Source organism: Bombyx mandarina, chromosome 24 (genome assembly GCF_030267445.1).
Source record: "Bombyx mandarina strain Sakado chromosome 24, ASM3026744v2".
Classification (NCBI taxonomy): domain Eukaryota; kingdom Metazoa; phylum Arthropoda; class Insecta; order Lepidoptera; family Bombycidae; genus Bombyx; species Bombyx mandarina.
Window position 1 is genome coordinate 930,015 of NC_143230.1, and position 11,472 is coordinate 941,486.

At 35.6% G+C, this 11,472-nt stretch overlaps 1 protein-coding gene across 3 annotated transcripts; it reads right to left on the bottom strand.

Moving 5' to 3' along the window:
- Positions 1–304: 304 nt before the first annotated feature.
- On the bottom strand, positions 305–10,097 carry IBP2 (insulin-related peptide binding protein). Of its 3 annotated transcripts, none has more exons than XM_028182713.2 (7): positions 9,989–10,097; positions 7,468–7,611; positions 4,309–4,478; positions 3,466–3,628; positions 2,392–2,594; positions 1,251–1,390; positions 305–607 (listed from the first exon to the last, which is right to left on the bottom strand). In XM_028182713.2, the coding sequence occupies exons 2-6, from the start codon at positions 7,577–7,579 to the stop codon at positions 1,256–1,258; spliced, it is 783 nt and encodes a 260-aa protein (XP_028038514.2). In that variant the 5' UTR covers positions 7,580–7,611; positions 9,989–10,097; the 3' UTR covers positions 305–607; positions 1,251–1,255. The 3 variants fall into 3 exon arrangements, with proteins under 3 accessions (XP_028038514.2, XP_028038532.2, XP_028038522.2); XM_028182731.2 differs by lacking the exon at positions 9,989–10,097 and adding an exon at positions 7,879–8,034; XM_028182721.2 differs by lacking the exon at positions 9,989–10,097 and adding an exon at positions 7,681–7,768.
- Between the last annotated feature and the right edge of the window lie 1,375 nt (positions 10,098–11,472).

Sequence of the window (11,472 nt, forward strand, 5' to 3'; positions counted from 1 at the left end):
GCTATCTTGTATTCTGCTTCCTCACTTTTAACTTTAATTGTATAAGGTTCAGTCTGCATTGATTTCGGAAGACATTTTACCAGGACTTCATATATTCGTAAGAGGTTAGTACAGAATTAATACATCTATGGTGCCTGGATTTTCATCAGCAGATGGCGCTACATGCTGCTTATTATTTTGTTGTATTTTTAAATATTTCCGATGAAACCAATAAATAAAAAATTCACATTGTCTTAAATTATCACTATATCAAATTAAAAGATAAGTTCTGTTACTGCTCAGAGGAAAATAAAAAAGGAATGTATTCGCGTTATAAAACATTTATTTTAATCACAGAAGATCATTATAATCAACATTCGTCTAAATTTTATGTACGTAATTAATTATTTAACAATAAGTTTAAATAAAAACAACGTATAAACTAAAAATTAATTTCGTCTAATCTCGGACATAAGTACAAATGTATTTTCAAACTAATAAATTAAAATAAACTTAGTGACTCACAATAATTTAACAGTAATTAATAATATTTTACTTAAAAAGTAGGAACATCGATTTCTTTTGAAACTTTCGGCGGGCATTGGCGTGGTCGTACATATTTATTTTCCTGAAAAGAGAGAATAAATTTGTTCGAAAATTAAACAAAAACGGTTGACTAGTACTTGCTAATAGATGGCGTTGTATATAAATTAGGTATTTGTTTGTAACATTTTGAAAGTCAAACGAAGTACCTAATATCATTGAAGAATCATTATCAAAGATAGATAGTGCTAATCAAAAAAAATGAAACTTTCAAGAATATTTTGTCAAATTATCTCGTTGGCTAAATATATCGAGAGTTAAAAGGCTAAAATTTGGTTTAATACGCGACATTTAGGTATCTGTGTAATTAAAGGGCCTTTTTATTTTTTGATTAAGATCAACAATTGAATGTTTTTTATTGAATTACAATTAAGTTGACTCCGTACAATTTCTTTCAAATAGCTGAAGAAGTTTTTTTGTTATGTTATTTTTTCCAAACTCCGTACAGCACTCCAGTGAAGTTGTAAAAATGTCGCTTAAACCAAATACCCTTTCACGGTTGGATATTTTAATTTGCCTTTTTTTAGTCGCTCTTTCGTTTCAATGAGTTTCAAATTAAAATGGCGTTAAAGAGTTTTTTATAAGAATATTTTAAGTAAAGTTTTTACTTAAAATAGCTAGGCTGTATATTTTACGGATAGATGGCGCTATCATCAAATTAAAAGTACCTTTTCTACTTGCTTGGCTTGACCGGGTAAATGAATGTGGAACCGGTGTCCTTGCCGTAAATGTTTTTAGCCACGCACGTGTAGTTGCCCATGTCGGACCACTTGAGGCCGCTGATGTACAGGTCCCCGGACGGCAGCACCTGATTGAGAAGAAAATACAGTCCCATCAATTTTCGCGTAAATAGAAAGCAAATCACCTCAATATTAAACAGAAACCTCCAGAAATGTTTAAATGATGGTAATTATCGGGAATCGAGCCAGTATTCAACTCAAAGTCTTGGTTAAAATCCACTAAGTCAACAATTCGATCAAAAGCAACATAAGCTATTCAACAAAATGCGCGGGAAGCACTAAAAAAACATGGCGTCTCACATTGCTTTACGTAAATGAATTTCCGCGAATCTAATTACACTTTATCGGATGAATCCGAAACTTTAATGTGAACCACAATACAATTACACTGATAATTCACTCCAGGTAATTAATCAACAAGAAATTTTCACGGAAGCGTTAATAAGCTTTTTTTTCCTACGTAAGTTGATAGCCCTGAGAGGCTATTTCAGCGTAACCTTAACTAGAAGGTGAGCTCACGGGGCTCAAACCTGACGACGTTGCTAACACGAACCCTAGCAAGAGCCGTGCCTCGCAGAATCTACCACCGGATCAGAAACGCGAACCAATGAGAAGATCCGGCGAGAAACTCAGTGGGCTGTGTCTGGGGGTTAATTTACTCATCGAGTCCTTCGTCGCAAGCGACGGGTTCGACGAGAACGATGACCGGTGCTTGAGGTACCTAAAAGCACCGTTAGGGGATCGGGAGAATCCGAAATGACGTGTTTGGGGCGATGTTGACTGCTTTCCATTCTGTCCGCAGGATCGGGAATGTAGTTACCGGCGAAGTGGCGGCACGTTAATAAGCAATTAATACAAGCTGCATCTAGAACAATTTACTCATTCGCGAAGCAGCTACTTTTGAGTTGTTAGGTCTCCCTTGGAGGCGCTCGGGCAGCTGTTAGCAAATCCCACCCCTCCTGGCTGAGCCCTTGCTCGCCCACCTGTCCTTGTGAAACTGGAAAGGCCTCAGGGCCACCATTACACTCAATCAAAAAAAGTACAATTTATGTCGTCATTCAACGCTTACTCTTATCCTGCCAAAGGTCTCGTAGACCAGGTTGTTGTCGCCATATTGCCAGTACACCTGGGTCTTGGCGTAGCTGAACACCCTGCAGGGAAGCAGCAGGTCGGTCCCGATGTTCTGGAAGACCGCGCTGTAGTGCAGAGTGATTGTGGGCTTGATGGGCTTGAAGAGAAGCTTCTCCAAGCTTAATAAGTCCTCCTCGTCACCTGGAGAGGCCAAGACTCGTTAGGCAAGTAACGTCGAAGGATCTAGAAACTCAACCGCATAATATTACGATACATTATACGATATACGATACATTATAATGTATTAACATTAGTTTTGATTTTAAATTGAATATGATATTTTAATACAACGATTCATTTTGTTATGTTTTATTGCAAACCTACGTACTAAAAAAATGCTAGGTATATGTTGTCTTATCGTCAAGGCAACCACTAATCCATACTAATATATAAATCTACAGTGGTTTTTACGGATGTTCCGTTATAACTACTGAACCGTGCATCCGATTGACTTGAAACTTGGTATCCATGTAGAAAATACATGTACTTAATGGATAGGCTAATATTTATATGAGTGTTGGACTCCCTACACCAGTTGCGGGGGCGTTAATTATGAGAATCATTGTGGGGGTTGAGAAATAATAATGTTAATTTGAAATGCCCAGCGAAGCGGACGGGTATAGCTAGTTATACAATAATAATGTAAGGAAATACATTGAATTGCGTTCTAGTAAAATCGACCGGCAAATCAAAAAAATTCCAAAAAAACCTCGTATTTATATTATAACAAATGGTGGTAAGACATCTTGTGAGTCCTCACGGGTAGGTACCACCACCCTGCCTATTTCTGCCCTGAAGTAGTAATGGGTTTCGGCTTGAAAGGCGGAGCAGCCATAGTTAAAAGTGAGACCTTGGCACTCATGCCTCAAGGTGGGTGATGCATTTACGTAGTAGATGTCTATGGGCTCCGTTAACCACGATGACATCAGGTGGGCTGTGAGCTCGTCCACCCATCTCAGCAATAAAAAAAAATAAAAAAATTCCCTCGTGTGCTCCCGTGAGCTCTACTCACCGTCAGTGTACACAGTGGTGGTGGCGCTGTCTCGCTTGAGCCCCGCGCTGGCCGCGCAGGTATACCGGTCGCCATCAGTGGGAGCGACCACGACCAGCTTGCTGACGATCTTGGCGAAGCTCTCCGGGTCGGTCAGGATGACTTCGTTAGTTGCCTCTTCGTACTAAACAAAAAATGAATCGATCAGTACCTTCACGCTGTATTTTTTCCTGAACGCCACGATGCAATCCTGAAGAAGGATCTAGAAAATTATTTACCAAATATCAAACGGGAATGTTCTTTTTTAATATCTACGCTTTTATTAGCCTAGACGTATGTATGGAAATTTGTTGTAATAGAATCTTTGAACACCATCACCACCACTCACCATCAGGTGGGCCGTATGCCCGTCTGCCTACAAAGGCAAGAAAAAAAAAAAAAAAAAAAAAACATGATTTTGACCCCCTTCAAAACGTTGGATTAACTCGCAATTTGGCGTACTTATTAAGGACCGATGACAATTCAGTAGCATTGAATTCAAAGCACCCCCACGCTTTTTTTACCATTATATTATTATTATTATTATTGAGATTATACATTACCTTGAGATGCCACCACCAGCCAAATTTTTTTTTTATTGCTTGGGTGGATAGACGAGCTCACAGCCCACCTGGTGTTAAGTGGTTACTGGAGCCCATAGACATCTACAACGTAAATGCGTCACCTACCTTGAGATATAAGTTCTAGGGTCTCAAGTTTGGTTACAACGGCCAAATGGTGCCACACTGCTCTATAGTTATTAGGATCACATAAGTTTACAGAGTTCCAAATCTTATGAAAATATGGGCTTAGCCAATAACTTACTTCCTCTATCGGTTCCCCGTTCTTCAGCCATTCGACGATCGGCGCTGGTTTCCCTATGATCAGACATTCCAGCTCTAATTGCGAGCCAGTGGTATGATGCACGGTGTCGGGAGGCGCCTGCGATATATGCGCGAAGTTCTTCAGAACCCTACGCTTGGGAACGGAAGGCGCTGTGGAAAACATTATTATTACTGGTCACATTATTACTAGTAGTAGGACCTCTTGTTAGTCCGCGCGGGTGGGTACCACTACCCTGCCTATTTCTGCCGTGAAGCAGTAATGCGTTTTGGTTTGAAGGGTGGGGCAGCCGTTGTAACTATACTTGAGACCTTAGAACTTATATCTCAAGGTGGGTGGCGCATTTACGTTGTAAATGTCTATGGGCTCCAGTAATCACTTAACACCAGGTGGGCTGTGAGCTCGTTCACACATCTAAGCAATAAAAAATATAAATAAAATATGGTGAAACAGCAAACTTCGCCTAATATTATAGCTGCTTGCTTATATACAACTTGCTGATGTCTCCACTTTCAATTAGTCACGTAACAACGGCACTAAAATAACTTTGACAAATACTTTCGCAGTAATCTTTAAACATATTAAAACAGTTTCCTCATTTATATCAGATACTAGCTGACCCGGCAGACTTCGTAGTGCCTCAAACGATAAATAAAATACCTAAACTTTTGTATAAAATAAACTTAAAACAAACAAAAGGAATCCCTCCGACACATCAAAGGAAAAACAAAATTGTCATTTTTATTTAATTCCCAGCATTTTCATATTTATCTACCTTTTAAACCTTCTCTGGACTCCCACAAATAATTCAAGACCAAAATTAGCCAAATCGGTCCAGCCGTTCTCGAGTTTTAGCGAGACTAACGAACAGCAATCCATTTTTATATTTATAGATAGATTAATTAATGGACGATTAATATCGAATTACTGAAGGCGGAATGACAAAGTTTCGTGTTCCTAACTGATGCTAACTAACCGTTAATAACTGGGTCAGTCGGGGGTAAGCCGAGAAGAATGTTGTCATTTTTACTACACTACAACTAAAGAGGTATTGTTAATTAGATGAGGGGTTACGCTCAAAGCTTGCGCGTGCTTATCACTATCTTTAAAGAATGCCTCTGTACGCTGTGACCCGCTTTGAGGTCTCCATAATTGATTCTTATTACTTCACTGCAATGATGTTCGAGTCGGTACTTAAATAACTAGTCTGGTCAACTTTTAACCGACTTCAAAAAAGAAGGAGGTTCTCAATTCGACTGTATGTTTTTTCTTTTTATGTTTGTTACCTCATAACTTTTGATTGGGTGAATCGATTTTGATGATTCTTTTTTTATTAGAAAGCTGACTCTTCCCGTGTGGTCCCATTTCAATTTAGTGCAGTTTTAATAATGATATGCATGAGAAAACCATATGTCTTAAATTTGCATTAAGTACGTGCGCGACAAATAGATGAATAAGGTAACTCAATAACTCAATATCACGCCAACCGATTTCAATGATTATTGTTTTTAGTGTATGTTAATTTGTTTTTGGAATATCTTTTTTTTCTATTTGAAGTCGGTTTTTGTTAAAGCATGTCTATTTACAATTATTTCAACTTTTTTAATTTGGAACACGTAGGTATATTATTTTTAAAAGTTCTTTCGTTTTTGCGCCATTTCACATATTTTTTCGTGTTCATTATTAAAATTACAATATGGAATGGGTTGTTAGAGAAAATAGGATTGCAGTAATCGCCTTGTACGAAGTGGGTATGGAGCCGTGGGTCATATTAAGACACTTCAAAAGCTTGGTATCAGCCGTATGCTCATATAGGTATATTAATAATATTACATTACTTTACTACTTATAACTTTTTGAGTCCGCACAGGTAGGTACCACCACCCCGCCTATTTCTGCCGTGAAGCAGTAATGCGTTTCGGTTTGAAGGGTGGGGCAGCCGTTCTAACTATACTGAGACCTTAGAACTGATATCTCAAATTGGGTGGCGCATTACGTTTAGATGTCTATGGGCTTCAGTACCCATTTAACACCAGGTGGGCTGTGAGCTCGTCCATCCATCTAAAAATAAAAATAAATAAAAAATACTAGCTTTTGCCCGCGACTCCGTCCGCGTGGAATAGTTACTTTGGCATAACGCTTAATTTTACCCCCTCCCCACATCATTTACGTAGAAAGTGAAGATATTTTTGAATTATAGAATGTTAAGGAGCTATTTAAAACCATATTTTGAAACATTCTTTATTGGTGCTCCACTTGTATTGGTCTTAATGTTATATAGCCTATAGCCTTCCTCAATAAATGGGCTATCTAATACTGAAAGATTTTTTCAAATCGGACCAGTAGTTCCTGAGATTAACGCGTTCAAACAAACAAACTCTTCAGCTTTATAACATTAGTATAGATTGAATATTTGGGGCATGAAAAAAATGCTATTCTGTTAGTTAAATACACACAATATATAAAATTACCTATAGCTGAAATGTATTTCCGTCTATGGTTAAGAATTTAGTAGAACAATATTAACAAAAAAAAAAAACTTTTGAAAGTCAAAGCAGAAAAAAGTTAATTTTAAAGTATGATAACACTGAATATTGGTGACAAGATCAAATGGAACACAGTTTTTTTTTAAAATGTTAAATCTAAATCCGTTTTAAATTTATAATGTAATGTGACCGGCCGGGCTATTTGCAAGTCGATTCGGAGAAATTATCAGCTACATACATAAAATATAGACATATTAAATTGTATGGAATAAAATTTTATAGAAATTCACCGATACTTTTAGATTTATCTTTTTGAAAACAGAACATTTTCAACATTTTGACGTTTGGATATAAAGGCATTTTTTACATAGAAATGTAATGAAAAAACAATTTGTTTCATTCAAGAGATATTTTGATCTACTTAAGTGATGATGTCATTGTTTCATTATTTTAAATAGAATTTTTATAATTTAAAGAAACTAAATTGTGCCATTTCAATAATTGCATTTAAATAGGGTATTTCGTATTTCCATTAACAGATGGCGCTAGAATAACGTTTTTACAAAAACATTTTGTTCTAACTTTTTAAAAACACTAATAAACAGTACTGAATTACTTTCTCACTGTACGCATACATTATACAAAAAACACTTACCACTGGATAGGCTGTTGTCCAATTTCGTGCTATCAATCGCACTCGCATTGAGGCCGCACTGCAGCGAAACTAGAGCCACCAACACCAATTGGGCCGACATTATGCTGATCATTTTTCTGCTCGACGCTAGATGACACTAGTAACCTGGAACAAATTGCTTGTTAAGGTTTTTGTTGTAAAAAGGACATTGAAATTCATAGCTAAATAGACAACCTTGCCGGTCTGAAGCCGTTACTGTTGTAATACTATGTTTGATATCAAACCGCTTTATATAGGATAGATTGTGTGAGTGATATTAAACACGTAATGTTACATTATTTTTTCATCAGACAATTTCCATGAGTCGAACGTATAAATAAAGCAGAAAATAATTCTGTTAAGGACAATAAATAAAATATCGCTTTTACCTACCTGATCACGATTGAAAAAAAATGCTTATTTATAGTAGAGTTTTACAATTACAATATACAGTTACAATTACAAAGTAACGAAATAACAATCACAAGCACTAGGGCATCAGGTTATGCAAGATGTCGTCTGAGTCACAGCACTGAGCACTGAGATTGTGCACTTGTGCAGTATTGAGTGCGCTTCCGCGACCTTGTGGGTGCATTTCGTCCCCACTCATGGGCCCTTAAGCCCCAACAAGTGACATTTCTGACCCCGCCCATTGCCACAAGTTTATTAACGGATTTCCTCATTTCTAAATTCCAAATGTATATAACTCAAATCGCTTCGTACTTATTATAGGTAACACCAGCGTATATTAATACGCTTTTATTAGCTTCAGACGTAGGTATGTATGTTAGTATGTAACGGAATCTTTGAATATGCTTTTGACCCCCTTCAAAATGTCGGATTAACTCTAAATTTGGTATACTTATTAAGGACCGATGACAATACAATATTAGAAAAAAAAAATGAAAAATAATAATTGAAAAGATTGAAATTCAACTAAAAAATGAAAAATAAATAATAGTTTAAAAAAACTAACAAATACGCTTTTATAGAAAATCCAACTAAAAAATAGAAAATAAATTTTAATAAATTTGAATTAAAAATAGTGTAAGAAAAAATGATTTTATTGTAAAAAAAGCGTGGTGTATATTAATACTGGCGTATATTATAAAATATTATATTATGATAAGATCGTGGAGTACTGGAAAATAGCATTTGGCGAACTCAAGTGCTTATTTTCATTCAGTAGTATTGGAATTTTTCAATCTTTGATATTTTAAGTTAAATCTCATTTTATAAATGCGTCTTGGATTGTGTGATTCGCTGTGCCCATTTATTATAGTAACTGAGTAAGGTTCGTACGAAATTTTCTAGAACGAATGTGATATTATATTTTATATCGAATTACATTTTATTGTTGGGTTGTGTCCGAAAAACGTAATCAGAAAATAGTGATTATAGGATTTTCCAACCAATTCTAGTGACGGACACGAGATGTATGCGAATTATGAAATACTTGGAATAATAGGATGACGTCATCAACGTTTCACGTCACATAAACGCATAAAACACGATTAGATAAGAAAAAATATCGAATACAATAATTTGAAGATGAATCACGATTTGTAAGTTTTACTGGGAATTTTTTTATAGCATACACTTTTATTTGAAATTCACGGGAATGAAGTACAAAAATCGATTTGTTCTAACGCAGCGAACTATTTAGACAATAAAAATAATTCCGGCACATCTACCCTAGAAGCCACTTCGATCTAGACGAAATATTTTACCATAATTAATTTAGTGACATAGGAAACAAATATTAATATATTCAAAATGGCTACCGCGAAAAAAAAGGCGGGACGTTAAATAAGTGACAGCTAATGAAGGCTCCTTAAAAAACAAACATGTTGCCTAAATTTTGTCGTCGCCATTTTGGCGTAAATTCCAGTGGTTTTTTGTCATGATTGTTTAGATTTTTTTGTGACGATATGACGTATTGTGAGTCCGCATGGGAACAGCACGAGAAGCTGATATTTGTCAATTTTATATTAACGTAAGCGGTTACCGCTGTCCACGGGCATCAGCAGAGCCGCAGGGACAAACGCAAGCTATGCACACGAAGACAAATGAAAAAAAAAAACTTATTATCTTCGCACCTTTAGAATTAAAGTGGCCTAATCCAAAATTATTATTTTTCAGTAAACTCCAAATAATCTAATTGAAGAATTGTTTTTTTTTTTAGTTTTTCGATTTTACTACTTTAAGGTATGCGCTTTATTTGAAGGAGACGGAAAGGGTTATTTGTCCTTTTCTAGACTAAAAGAGACTTTAATTTTATAAGCTGATAGAATACATACAAGACGTTTGAAGTATAAAACTAATTCTCTTAAAAAAATTTAGTTAACCCACTTCAATTCTCTAGATGCTTTAAGTTTAATAGTGAACATTAAAATACGAAAACTATTGTTAGGATACATTTATATTAACAAAACACAAAAAAAAGAAACAATCTTACGGAATTTATAGATGATAAAACAATTACAATGAACAAATCACTTACGTTAACAGATGATGTTGTATTGTCTATTTGCTGTGGTGTTTCCTTGATGCTGTCCCGATACGGAATGAGTTTGCTTAGATCAGGCTACTCTTATATAGTTAACAAGGAGCGGGAGGGTCCACGGGTGGCGGACGAACCCACCCCATTCTATTAACACCACAGGAATAGAATCAACAATTAATTTATGATCATTCTGTTTTTATTGTAAATTAAGCTTTAAGTGTACCAACCTAAGGTTTTAGGAGTTTTTTTTTTATTGCTTAGATGAGTAGACGAGCTCACAGCCCACTTGGTGTTAAGTGGTTACTGGAGCCCATAGACATCTACGACGTAAATGCGCCACCCACCTTGAGATATAAGTTCTAAGATCTCAGTATAGTTACAACGGCTGCTCGACCCTTCAAACCGAAAACGCATTACTGCTTCACGGCAGAAATAGGCGGGGTGCAAACTTAAGCAAACTCCAATTCATAAAACCGTCTCGTGAAATGTGATCAATTAAAAAATTAGCTTTGTTCATAAGTGCATTTGTATTTAAGAAAAAAAAAACAAATGTTTAAAAATGTTTCTAAATAAGGTTGTTTGTCGCCATAATATTCTAATGTAACTATACTTGAGACCTTAGAACAGTGATTCTCAACCTTTTTTTTTGTTGCGGCACATATTTAACGATTTCAATATTTGGCGGCACACAAAAAGATAAAAATTATTTACTTACTACAACACACTGCATAAATAGTTTATCAAAAAATTTTAATATACGAAATAAACTAAAATATACTATACATTTTTTTTGTGGATTTAAATATACATATATTCATGTTTAAAATATTTTTCTTTTAAAATGATATAATTTAATAATATTAACATTATTATATACTCGCAAAATTTGGCGGCACACTTATGAAATTTGGCGGCACACAAAAGTGCCGCGGAACAGTGGTTGAGAATCACTGCCTTAGAACTTGTATCTCAAGGTGGGTGGCGCATTTACGTTGTGGATGTCTATGGGCTCCAGTTACCACTTAACGCCAGGTGGGCTGTGAGCTCGTCCACCCACCTAAGCAATAAAAAAAAAAAATCTTCACGAGTCGCAAATATAATTAGAAATAATTTTACGATTTAATATCGTGTTTGTTAATTTCATTATAATATTATTACCCGCGACTTAGTCCGTCTACCGTGAAGCTGTTAATTATTCTAAAACTCCAAAAACCATACAAAGTAAATTAAAAAAAAAAAGGCCTTTTAAACCATAAAAGTTACTTTAATTATACATATTACTGTATTTAATTGTTCGGTGTGTTCTAAGGCCATTTCCCTTGTTGTACTTATAGAAATAAATGCTTCAATAAAAAGTATAGATGGGTCAATTGTTTTTTGTTGTTGTTTGCATTCGCGATATAAATTATAATGTCTACTGGATGCATTTACTTTTTATTGTTCCTACCTATGCTGATAGCCTTGAGAGGCTATATCAGCGT